The sequence below is a fragment of the Ammospiza caudacuta genome, chromosome 29 (genome assembly GCF_027887145.1).
Source record: "Ammospiza caudacuta isolate bAmmCau1 chromosome 29, bAmmCau1.pri, whole genome shotgun sequence".
Classification (NCBI taxonomy): domain Eukaryota; kingdom Metazoa; phylum Chordata; class Aves; order Passeriformes; family Passerellidae; genus Ammospiza; species Ammospiza caudacuta.
This window is the reverse complement of record NC_080621.1, coordinates 2,532,902-2,545,642: the sequence shown is the minus strand read 5'-3', so window position 1 is coordinate 2,545,642 and position 12,741 is coordinate 2,532,902. Positions and strand designations below refer to the sequence as shown.

At 48.6% G+C, this 12,741-nt stretch overlaps 1 protein-coding gene across 1 annotated transcript; it reads left to right on the top strand.

Moving 5' to 3' along the window:
* The first annotated feature begins 3,541 nt into the window (after nt 1–3,541).
* LOC131569171 (serine/threonine-protein kinase PAK 3-like) lies at nt 3,542–12,231 on the top strand. The gene is made up of 9 exons (XM_058821392.1): nt 3,542–3,674; nt 5,478–5,541; nt 6,235–6,283; nt 7,051–7,163; nt 7,818–7,935; nt 8,618–8,717; nt 9,118–9,314; nt 10,652–10,789; nt 12,148–12,231. Exons 1-9 carry the CDS (start codon nt 3,542–3,544, stop codon nt 12,229–12,231), a joined length of 996 nt encoding a protein of 331 aa, XP_058677375.1.
* Nucleotides 12,232–12,741: the final 510 nt, after the last annotated feature.

Sequence of the window (12,741 nt, the reverse complement as noted above, 5' to 3'; positions counted from 1 at the left end):
AGAGACACTGTTGGCCCAGCTGTGTTTTGGCTTTTGGGAAGGTTCAAACACCAGATGGGGAAACTTTCGGCTGATCTGTTTAGTGGTGAAGAATGAAGCTTTGGCAAGTGCATTGGAGCCAAGAGTGGGGGTGATGCTGCAAGTCTTTGACTGCTGTCTTGTGTTGCTCAGAACAGGAAGGCCAACCTGCAGTTGTTCCTGCTGTATCTGAGGTGAAATGGGCACCTTTGTGGCTGCGGAGCTGCATGGGCCTAAAGGACGCAGGCTTGCTGCCGGCCTTGAGTAGCTGCAGATGAGTCAGCGTGTGGCCAGGTGGCCAAGAAGGCCAAGGGCATGGTGGCCTGTGTCAGCAGCAGTGGGGCAGCAGGAGCAGGGCAGTGAGCGTGGCCCTGTGCTGGGCAGCGCCGCGGCCACAGCTGGAGTGCTGTGTGCACTGTGGGCCCCTGGGAAGCAGAGAGTCATGGAGGGGCTGCAGCGTGTGCACAGAAGGACAGGGGAGCTGGGCAAGGGGGTGGAGCACAAGGCCCGTGAGGAGGTGCTGAGGGAGCTTCAGCCTGGACAATGGGAGGCTCTTGAGGCACCTCCAGGCAGACTTCCATCAATCCCTGCATGACAGTGCTCAGCACAAGGGCTGTTTCAGTGCCAAACTTGCCATCACTGCATCCAAGGACTTAAGATACTGGAGTGGTTGACACTTCCATCTTGTGGTTTGTGGGTTTCCTAGGAGGAAAAGCCCTGTTCATTTTCTCTTTTTCCAGCAAGCAAGGATGCTGCTGCACCATCTTTTCTGCCCTTATCAAGCTCTGGAAGGCATTTCGCACCCTTTTTTTACCTTGATGCAGATGGAGCATTTGTGTTTCCAAGCCTTCATGCATGGCCTTAAAGATCACTTTGGGTTTAACACTGTCTCTGTTTTTCAACAGCCCTGAGAATCACTGTGTGACGTGTTTGCAAATTTAGCCCGAGGTCAATGTCCTTGCATTCCATCTGCTCCTCAGAGATCACAGAAACTGGAAGGGGCTGGGCTGCATTTCTATTCCAGCCACTTTAGCACTGTCAGTGTGGTTGAGTCCAAGAGAACTTGCCCGAGCACAGATGCACAAAGAGTGCAGTTCCCACTGCAATGCTCTGGGTCTGACTCCTTTCCATAAGGACCTACAATCTCCACATTCCCCAAGAATGTGCTTTTTTGAGGAACAGGAGAACAATTTCAGGATTGCTGCTGATCGGCACACTGGCTACCAGGTTTGATGTGTGCAGCAACAGAGAGGGCAGTAACTGGAGATTATAGTAGTGAGATCTATCTGTCTATCTTCCTACCTATCTATCTATGTAACATTTACATAACTGAATCTTCCTGGCTCTGGCCCAAGGCAGTTGGGGATGCAAAGATCACCAAAAGCATCCCTTCTGGAGAGGATTAGAGACATGTTCCCTCGACCAATTCTGAGCAGGCAGAGATGTTTCCCCCTCCAGATATGATGGTTTTTCCATTCAGAATTGTTTTCCTCCTTAGGCTTTTTGTGTCCTGATGTCTCCTGTTAATTCTTTCAATTTCTGCCTGTCCTAGAGAGGTGCAACAATTCCATGTTTAGGTGGTGTTTGGTGACTCTGGTCATACATGCCATGCATTACATGACACATGGTTTCCTTCACTGGCTTCCTCAGGGCTGTGTAAGTGCATTCGTTCATGGGACCTTAGGAGAGTGTCTTTTTCTGCTGGTCAGAATTCTCAGTTGACAGAAGAGGGACTTTGGTCTTCCTCCATGTACTGAGGTGGCCATAGAGGCTCTGTGACCTCCATCAGAGATCTTTGCATGCATCCTCATCTCCTGAATGACCAGGTTTTCTAGCAAGAGAGTGGATGTCAGAAAGGCAGAAATGCTGGTGCAGGCCTGAAGAGAACATGAACTCCAGGAGTGTCTCTCACAAGGGCTGAGCTCACCCAGGATGCCACCTGCAGAGCCAGGATGGAGCTGTGGGACATGGTGGGGTGTCAGTCACTACAGAAAGACAAACAGGACATGGCAGAAGCAGAGGGAGGCCCTCACCAGACCCTTGAGAAATGCCACACCTTCCCTGTCAGCTGCCTGAGAGGCTGTTTAAGCTTCAATCCCAGATGGCCCCTGATTATAAGGCCAGGGTCACTTTGGAATCTGTGCCTCCTCTCGGGCAGAGAATGACCCAGCAGAGCAGCAGCACAGTGCTTTTGGAACGTGTGAGCCCAGCAGTCTTTGAGTCTTGACCCACAAAGGTCATGTGGGAAGTTGAAACCCATCTTCTCTTGCTTTCTGTGCAGGTGCTTCTAGAGAAAGAGCAGGAGCAGAGTGCTTCATCAGAGATGCCATGCCAGACTCAGGGAGAGCTGTGCCCAGCCCGAGAGCAGGAAGAGCAGATCAGGCAGCAGGTGGAAGAGCCACAGGAGAATGGCCAGGTGAGCCTGACTGGCCAGGAGACAGAGGGAAGGGCAGGAAGAGGGGCATAAACCAGAGCTCTTGGGACTGGGGAGGCCAGGAAGTCCCACAGGCACTGAAAGCACAGGGCCTTGGAATTTGCAGAGATCAGCCCTGGGACAGGAGGTTTGCAATGGAAGCAGATGTGGGGAGGGAAGCAGAAAGAAGTGGCTGAATAAATGTGATTTTGAGGCTGCAAGAGGAAAAAGCTGAGCTTGATGGCAGCTCCCAGTCACTTGCTCTGCATTTGTGTGCACAGAAGATCAAGGCAGAGCCACAAGCAGAGCTGCCCGAAGCTCAGAGTGCCATCATGGATGTGAAGAGAAAGAACAGGGAAGACATGGGAAGAATTCAAGAGGAGAATCTCCATCAGCACAGGAGCCATCAACAAAACCAGGTGAGTGAAAGAGTGGCAGCCACTCCACTCATGAAGTGTCCTTTCCCTTCTCCTTTACAGTCTATCAAAGGACATGTGCAGGCAGAGCTGCAGGACTCTGAGGCTAGCAACAGGGCAAGGGAGAAGAGGCTGGAGGAAGAAATGAAAATTGTCAGAGAGAAACTTAATCGCCTCCCTCAGGCTCTAGAATGAGTGAAAGTGGGATGCAGTCACTGCAGTCACCAAACTGGTGGTTTCTGCCCTTCTTGCCTTTCCACTCAGAGCAGCAGGGAGTGGGGCCATGCCTCTGAGTGCGATCCTGCTCTAGTGTGTATCACAGTCACTCTGAAGGACATTTCCTGGTGTGCTCAATCTCCACTGCTGCTCTGTTCTTCTGGCCTATTCCTGCTGTCCTTATTCCTTCAAGTGTTTGTACAGTGGAACGTGGTGACCCAGATGGAGGACTGAAACAAGCTGTCTGTATCCCTTGTCAATCTCTTCTTTGCCTTTCCTCACAGTCAACGACTCCTGGCTGACAGGGACAAGCTGTAGTGTCTGACTGCTTTGTTCTGTTTGACTTGAGGTGCGAGTGTTGACATCTCACCGGGCAGCCTGCAAAGAATTCCAGCCAATGTCTGGCAATGAAGGGCCCCAAGTTTGGAGTGAGGCACAGGAACAGTGCCCACCAGAAGTGCTCCAGGTCCAGCACATCATGGGCTCTGATCCTGCTGCCGCAGCAGCATCATCCCAAGGAAGCCTTTCTGTCGAAGCTCGGAGCTCAAGCTCGGGCAGTTACTTCATCTCCCTGAAAGAGGAGACTGAGAAGAAGCACCTGGAGATGCTGGGTACGTCTGGGGTGTTTCTTGTCTGAGGGACAGTGTGTTGTGGGCAGGTGTCAGCAGAGCTGTACCAAATGCTCCTCCTGAGTTTGGTGTCACAGGGCCATTTAGGACTCCCCAGAGGAAGTGCTGTGCTCCGAGGCAGCGAGAGAGAGCTCTGGGTGTTCCTGCTGCCTCTGAGGGCACCTTGGACTAGCTTGGGTTTGCCTGAGCTTCTCTCTGTGCTAAAGGTTGAAGCAGGGGATGTTCTGGGATCAACAGAAGGCTGTGACCTTGCAAATGATCTAGACAAGTCTCGTGTGCTAGTGCCAAACTGAACAGAATTTTTACTTTCCTAAATTCTCCTTAGACTCCTGACTTCGAACCAGTAATCAGAGCAAAAAACTTCACAGAAATGGACTGGTTTTGGAGTTTTGTCTTTTTGGTTGGGGACTTTTTTTTTGGGAGTGGGGCCATGTTTTTGTGTTGTTTATTTTTTGTGGAGGCCTTTTTTTTTTTTTTCTGTGGCGGGTTTTTTTTGTGTTTTGGGTTTTTTCGGTTTATGGTTTGTGGGGCTTTTTTAGTGGAGTTGGTTTTTCTCCATCCTGAAAGCACCCTTCTGCCCCATGTCTTACTGATGGCATTTTTATGACTGCTACTGTTACCACTACTACATCTGCAGTTTATTTTGACAAGAATGCTATCTTTTTGTCAATAAGAACTATTTTGGAAGGACAACAGGTTACAGGACAAATAGAGAGCAAGAGATGTTTTCCATGTGCCCCCAAAGAAAAAAGCGATACTTTTGTAGCAACCTTTATTTAATCTTCTAGTTTTATGCTTATCAAGATGAGTCCAAGAGACGCATCCAAGTGGCATGATCAGATAAAACTGTACTACAGGCATTTCTCAGGAGAGAGCCTCCAGCCCAGCCATGGTATATTCCTCAGATCCATGGCACTTTTCCATACCCAATTCCCACTCTTTCCCATGACTGTTAGAATCCTACCCATTGGCCCAAGCCCTGCTCAGATCAGTCTCCAGGAAAACACATCAAGTCCTTTGTGATTCTGCAGCACAACCCAATGAATCTGCTTCTTGCCTGTAACAGCTGCCAGTGCTGTGCTCTCAGATAAGACCTGGTGGGGCTGAGACCAGAGCCCAGTGGATTCTGTGTCTGCTATCACCTGTTGGGACAAAAAGGGCACTTTTTGCCCACACACACCCTCGGTGTGGCTGATCTCAAAGCCCATCCTGTCGTGTCCTCAATGGGGGCAACAGCTTGTAAGAGGCTCAGGCTTGCTGTGGCTTCTTCCCACTGCTTGCCAGTGCTCATGCTTGGGCTTTGCCAGCCTTGATGTGCTAGCTGCCCTGCCCCTGAGGGCTGGAGGGACTGCAGAGGCTGCAGCCTTCCTTAGCTGGGAGAGGGGCATCTTTGAGCTCAGCCTGCTCATAAACAGGTCAGGCTCCTGATGCTGAAAGCCCCTTTGGGATCAGTTATAGCATGAGCTGCTCTGGTTTACAAATGGAAATAAATTCCTTTGGCCAACTGCTGAAAGGGTGGGGAAGATATCCTTCTCTCCTGGGAATACATCTCCCCATGCTTTGTTTCCTGTCAAGAGAACTCTTCAAAGGACTGTACAAAATCAGTCTCTGTGCCAGCCATCTGCACTGCAGGGCTGCCTGTCCTGTTGCTGTTGTGGTTGTGGTTGTTGTTACCCAGCTGACCACAAAGGGCTCAGAGCCCCAGACAGTGGGGCTGCCTTTTGTATCTCCTGGAAGCTGGGATCTCTGCTTTAAAGTCACCATCCCGCATTTTGTTTCCCTCAGAGAGAATGGTGAACCAGGAAAATCCCTTTAGGATATACACCAAAATGGAACACATTGGCAGCGGGTGAGTCCAACCACAGTTACTCCTGCACAGCCATGGCCCAGGTGTTTTTCTGGTGGAATGTCTATCCAGTGTGAAGTCAGGCCAGCTGCAAACATGTTCACACACTGGGGATAAGATGACCCCATCTCTCAGTGCTGCTCAGAATTTGTGAGTGTGCTCAGAAGGCATTGTCAGAGACATCTCCGTGCTGCCAAGGTCTTGCCTGCATCAAGGAACAGGACGTGGAAGATCTCCTTGTGTCTCAAGTGTGGGACAGCTCTGTGTTAATTTCCTTAGCATTTTTGTATGTCTCCAAATCATACTGCCCCATTAATGAGAAAAGAAGAAACTTGCTTGCCTGAAAGAGCAACCTAGCCTCTATCAAAGCTGTGTGAGATAACAGTTCCCAAGAACATTTCTTTCCCCTGCTTTGCAGAAGGAAATACTCTGTGGTCAGGATAGGAACCACACAGTTTAGAAAGCGAAACCCAAGAGGAATGACTAAACTCACTTTAGAAGTTGAACCCCAGTGCTTCAGAAACAGGCCCAGTGCCCATGCACTGGAGGAGAGGAAAATGCATCATCTGCCTTCCGGCAGAGCCCTCCTGCCTCCCGCAGGTTTTTGACACTTCCAGCAGACATCTCCTGTGTGGGCTGGCTTTCACTCTAGGAGCTGAACAGCTTCTCCTTTCTCTGCTTCTGTTTTGTTTCTAGGGGTTTTGGACAAGTGGTCAGAGCACTCAACAATGCCACAGGAGGAGAGGTAAATGTCAACAAGCCCCACAGACTCTGCTGCACATGAGGGCTTTCCCCTCTGGTGTGAGCTGTGGTTGGAGCTCTGGGCAGAGCTGTGCTGAAAAGGCACAAGAAGCACAGACTGGTGCCAGCCTGCACAATACATTTGGGACTTTGTCCTCCTCAGCTGCCAGAAGGAAGGCACGGAGGCAGCGGTTCCTTTCACAGAAGGACGTGCTCACTCACTCTCCATTGCTAAAACAAAGGTGGTGCCTTAGAGCACCTCACTGCTCTTTGGGGCTACAGCTTCAGAGTCCTGAATTCTTATTTCTGGCTGCCAGCAAATCCATCTGAAAGCTACTGGTAGTTCCTTAGCCACCTGCAGTGCTTCACTTGGGAACTGCACGTAGGGAGAGATCTGCAAGGTGTCCCTAAAAGCCCTAAGCCATGCCCATAGCCCAAGATGTATGCACAGAGTATTAAGGCATGGATTACTTCTTCTGAATCCCAAACAAAGCAGCAGAGAGTGTGGTCAGAGGTTTGTGGGTGATAGCTGAGACACCACTGTTACCAAGTGGACAAGGCAAAACGTCAGTGGCCCCACATGTCCTGTAACTGTCCCCCAAGGGAGCAGAGAAATGGGCTGTTAAAATGTCAGTTCCTAATTACTGCAGTGCCTAATCACAAGGCAGTTTGGCACAGCTCAGCTGTGTCATTGCAAAATCACTTGCTCCATGTGCATTGTCGTCTCGTGCCACCAACTTCTCGAGTTACTGATTTTTAATGTCATTTTAGGTGGCCATAAAGAAAATACATCTTCAAGGACTGAGAACGAAGGAACTAACTGTTAATGAAATCATGATCATGAAGAAGTGTAGGAGTCCCAGTGTTGTGAATTATTTAGACAGGTGAGAGGTCATGGTCTTATCCCATCAAGGGGCATTTACATACAGCAAACATGAGAGGTTAAAAATCCACTTTGGTCAGTGGCAGAAAGTAGACCTGTTAATTTTTATTTATTCATATTTCTTTACTCATCTCCAATGGATGTGAGGAGAGTGCATCTTGTCTGCATGAGTTTTCCCTGCCACTTGTCGTTTGAAAATTATTCTAAAATTACTGAAACCTGGGTCAGCTGTATCTTACTAAGTCAACACCCTCAGAGTACATTGCCTCCACATTTTTTCGGGATTGATTTTTTAAAGTTTCTTAAATGCTGATGAACCATCCTAAAGTGGATTTCTCTTAGATCGTTGCCCCTCTTTGTCATTGCTGGGCATGCCAGGAAGACTTGGTGCTTATTTCCAGAACCACCATGCCTGACAGGTTTTTACCTGGGCTGTTTCTAAACTGCATTTTTCACCTGCTGGCCATCTAAGACATCTCTAAGACATCTCCTTTTTCACTGCTGTGCCTTTCTCCTCCAGACTGCACAGACTGCAGATTGTCTATTCCTTTGATTCTGTCCTAGTCACAAAGGCACCTGGAAACAAGAAACTCGGAAGCAAAACATCAAGGTAGTCATGCATGTTTATCTCCCCGGCCTTGTTTCCTTCTTTCAGCTACCTTCTGGGTGAGGAACTCTGGCTGGTAATGGAGTACATGGATGGAGGCACCCTGAGTGATGTCATCCGCAAGACCTTCCTGTCTGAAGACCACATTGCAGCCATCAGTCGGGAGGTCAGCAATCCCATCTGTGCTTCTGAGGCCTTGGGCAGGATTGTCTGGGAACAGGGGCTCAGAACAGGAGTGATTTCATGTGCCAAGCTTTGTTTCTGTGTGGCTGGTATGCTATGGGCAAGTAAAAGCATCTCAAGTGAAAGGCCTGCCAGTGGCCCTGCACTCACTGTACTCAGTGCCAGTACTCTTATCTCCTACTGTTGTACTCTCGCTCCGCCTCTTGTATTTGCTGTTCCCCATCTTGCCTCGCTAAACTTTTTTCTGTCCTCACTGCATTCCTTGCCTGTTAAAGCAAAGGTGCTGGTGGCAGGATTTGAAACAAACAGCAAAGAAAAAAGTTAGACTCGATTCTCTCAGTCCTTAGCTAAGAAGGATAGAAGTGCAGCCAAAATGCTCTTTGCTTCTGAGCACATCCACTGCAGCAGGAGTCATCCTGGCTGGTTTGCAGGGGAAAGTCTAAAAGAGCAGGTGCTGTTGCTCTTTCCAAAGCTGACATGCCTTTCCTCAGAAAGGTCCTGCTCGGCAAGTGTTGGAGCAGCAAGCTCTTCCTCTCAATGGCACTGTGTTCTGCCATTACTCCCCATTCCCCTGGAGCGGGAATCTTTTAGATTCTTTGTTTCTTTCTCGTGTGATGAAATCACATCACTCATTTTTGCCCTCCTCTTTCTCTTTCCTCTCTCAGTGCCTGCAAGGACTGGATTTTCTTCATTCAAACAATGTGATCCATCGAGATGTTAAGAGTGACAACATCCTTCTCAGAACCGATGGCTCTGTCAAGCTGAGTCAGTAGATTCTTGGTCAGGTGCAGCGTTCCAGGGATGTGGGTGTGGGGCTGCTTGGAGTGACAGCCAGCTCCCCAAAAATGGTGCTGGTGGCAGCGCAGGGACACCCACTGTGAGCTGAGGGCTCAGTTGCCACGTGCACAGAGATAGGACAAGGAACAAGAAGTCAAGAGTAGTGTTATCCTGTGTGTGTCCAGGAAGAGGGAGGGAGCTACAAGTCTAAAGTTTCCAAAGAACAAAAGCCACTGCTGGAGGCAGTGTAAAAAATCGGGGGATTTTTTAAGTTGCCATTGTCAGGAGATTCAACAGCACATTTTCAAACCTCTACTGGGGAATTCTTTTGCTTGCTTTCCCAATTGCACAGAATTAAAATAAAACCAGTATTTTTCTTTCTCCTCAGCTGATTTTGGCCTCTCTACTCAGCTCAACTCTGAGCAGAGCAGACCGTGCTTGGTAGCCGGGACTCCTTGGTGGATGGCGCCTGAAGTGGTGACAGGTCAACCATATGGCCCCAAAGTGGACATATGGTCTTTTGGAATTGTGGGGATTGAAATGTTAGAAAAAGAACCTCCTTACTGGGACCAAAGTCATGCCTCGGTAAGCAGCAAATACTCACCGATCCCACTGTCTTTCTCACCTGTCCCATTCCCTGCATGCCATTGGACAAAATCCCATTGCCATCTGCTGGAACTACTTCCACCAAGGTCCCCTCTAAAAATGTCCCTGCAACACATCAGCATCTGCTGTAGATTTGGATACATCAGTGGTCGAACTCAAGCCTTACCACATGCAAACAAACTCCATTCTCAGGAAACACTTTCCTTTGGGTTATAAGTGGTTCCAGTTCTTTTGTCTGTGGAGATGGCCCCAGAAAAAGGAAACAAGCATCTTGGAACTTCTGTTATCTTTCCATAAATGAAGGAAGGAAACCCAAACCCAACAAAGTTTCTAAAACTGTAGTCTTTAGAGGGGAACCTAACCCAGTGTGCAGTTTCTTCTCACTGGGAAACATGCCTGCAACCTGGGCATGAGTGTGTAAAGGCCACTGAGTCTCTTCTGCTTCTTGTGCAGTGCTGCTGTACTGCATTTAGTGACCATGTTTTTTCACAGCCCAAGGCACGTTCTCTGTGTCACCAAGCCAGAGCCTGGTGATGTGGAGAGCCTGCCAAAACCTCCCGTTTGTTTCCTGGCACTTTCTGAGATGGGCCTACCACTAATGCATTGACTTGAGTAGCCAAATGAGCAGAGGGTGACCATAGGGATGGCACCTCTCCTTCTTCTGACCATGACAATTTTGTCTTTTGCTGCAAAATGGGAAGCTGCAATTTTCAGACTGCTGAGAGACAGAGCTGCAGGTGGCACCTGTGTGCCCAAGCAAGCATTTCCATCCCAATACACCGCAGCAGGCATCTTAATGTGGCTGTGTTGAAGATGAGTTTGTAAATCTTTATTTCCTTACCTGGGGATTACCTGATGGATTTTCTTTCTTTTCTTCCAATTCCCATTGTTTTCAAGAACAGCACAAAAAGCTTGATGAGTTTTGTTCTAAGGCACGTGTGCTTAAAGGACCAACAAGCAGTGCAGAGATGCCTTCCATGAACTAACCCTTGAAATTAGTTAGTATAGCACAGTCCCTCTTCCATAAAGCCTCTAAAACTGGTATGAATCCTCAGAGAAGTAAACATGCTTTCGCTGATGTAGTTCCCACTAACTAGGTCAGTCAATGAAATCAGCTGCCAAGGCAAGATCTGTGGGATGGTGGAAAAGCTGTGGCCGCATCAGGGTTTGGATTTTTGGTTGGGAAAGGAAAGTCATCTCTGGGTCTCTGTCAGGGCAGTAACTGCCACTGAGGAACAGAGGCTAAACAAAGGGATCTGGGAGAGCCTTAGAGATGTGAAAGCAGCAGGTGGAGCCTCATGGGTTTTTTTCTCCAGGCTCGACGCCTGATAGCCAAAGTAGGGACCCCAAAACTGCAGCATCCCAAGCTCCTCTCAGCTTTGCTGCGTGACTTCCTGAGCTGCTGCCTGCAGAGAGATGAGGAGCAGCGCTGGTCTGCCAAGGAGCTCCTGCAGGTAAAATGTGAAGGGGCTGCAGGTGAAACAGGCTCTGAGGGATGGGCTCCTCCTCCACTCAAGTCCAAGACATCAGATGAGCCCTCTTCTTCCTCACTTCCACTCTTGGGGCTCTTCAAATGAAAATGGTGAGGAATCCTAGACTGGGCTGGGCTGGCAGGGCCCTCTAAAGGTCCTCTGGTGCAAGTGTCCTGCAATGAGCAGGGACATCTTGAAAGAGAGCAGGTAGCTCAGAGCCCTTTCCCACCTGACTTGAAATGGTTGCAGGGACGGGGCACCTACAAGCTCTTGGGGCAACCTGTGCCAGGGTGGCACCATGCTCCGAGTAAACAAGTTCTTCCTTAGACCTACTCTGACTTGATCCCCATTTTGTTTAAAAATATTCACCCACATCCTATTGTAATTGGCCTAGTTAAAAAAGATGTCCCCCACGTTCTTCAAAGCCACTCTGAAGTCTTGGAAAGTGGCAATAAAGTCTCCCTGGGGCCTGTTCTTCACAAAGCTGAATAACTCCACCTCTCTCTACATTTCCTGAGAGGAGAGGTGCTCTGTTTTCTGTTTCTGTCACGCTCTTAGTTTTTTAATTTGGTGCTGTGTTCAGTTTTACCTAATGTCAAAAGAATTGAAGTAGAGCAATGCAGGGTACAGAGACATGAAATGGAGGTGCAGGAACCCAAGGAAGCCAGTCCCAGCTGAGCAGTCAGAGATTTGGCTGTGGGCAGGAGGGGCTGTGGGGGTTCACTCTGAGCCTCTGAGGGGCCCTGGTTTGTGCCCCCCAGCCCACCCTTAGAGGTTTCTGCCACAAACAGAGACAGCCAGGAGGGACTTGTCCCAGCCCCATCTGCTGCCTGGCACCCTCAAGCAGACGGGAACTGTGCCAGGGTTGCTGCCAGGTTGTGTGGCAGAGTGGGAACTGCAGGGCCCAGTGCCCCTGGGCTGGCCCTGCTGGGAAGGAAGGTGCCGACCAGCACACAAGGGGCAGGGCATGGAAAGGTAGACACTGCTCTGTCTCCCTGCGGAAATCAGCACAGTGCCTGTCTTACAAAGAGAGGGACCAATGAGAGGCTTTGGAGTTTCCTGAAAAGAAGAAACTCCAAGGACAGAAAGCACCATTTCTAGAGCACTGGCAGGGCTAAAATCTCAGCAAGATGAAGACACCTGTATAAATGGGTGAGTGAGATTCTGGGCCAGGTTTGCCTGTGATGGCAAAATCCTGCACATCAAGATGGAGGTGTAGACGGTCCCATTGTTCCTCTTCCTGCATCCTTCTAGGGGCAGGAGCAATCCTGTGAAGCACTGAGCTTGGAAAGTCATGGTTCATTGTATTTTGTTGATTTGGTTTTTTTCCCTTTGGGCAGCATCCATTTGTAAGATATGCTGAGCCTGCGTCCAGCCTGGTGCCACTGATTGTTGCAGTGAAGAGGAAGGAGACAAAAATGTGACAATCACATCAGGACCATTTATTTATTCCTAAACAGGTTTAGAGTAGGATTGTAGGTTAGGACTAGGATTAGGATTAGATTAAGGATTAGGATAAGAATAAGGATAAGGATAAGGATAAGGATAAGCATAAGGATAAGGATAAGCATAAGGATAAGGATAAGCATAAGGATAAGGATAAGCATAGGCATAAGGATAAACATAAGGATAAACATATGGATAAGGATAAGGATAAGGATAGGCATAAGGATAAACATAAGGATAAACATATGGATAAACATATAGATAAGGATAAGGATAAGGATAAGGATAAGGATAAGGATAAGGATAAGGATAAGGATAAGGATAAGCATAAGGATAAGGATAAGCATAAGGATAAGGATAAGCATAAGGATAAGGATAAGCATAGGCATAAGGATAAACATAAGGATAAACATATGGATAAGGATAAGGATAAGGATAAGGATAAGCATAGGCATAAGGATAAACATAAGGATAAACATATGGATAAA

Bases quoted from the DNA above. Each gene is read 5' to 3' on its own strand.
- LOC131569171 (XM_058821392.1), top strand. From the start codon at position 3,542: ATGGGCTCTGATCCTGCTGCCGCAGCAGCATCATCCCAAGGAAGCCTT. The intron at 6,284-7,050 runs GTAAATGTCAAC...ATGTCATTTTAG, and splicing joins ACAATGCCACAGGAGGAGAG to GTGGCCATAAAGAAAATACA. The intron at 8,718-9,117 runs GTCAGTAGATTC...CTTTCTCCTCAG, and splicing joins CGATGGCTCTGTCAAGCTGA to CTGATTTTGGCCTCTCTACT.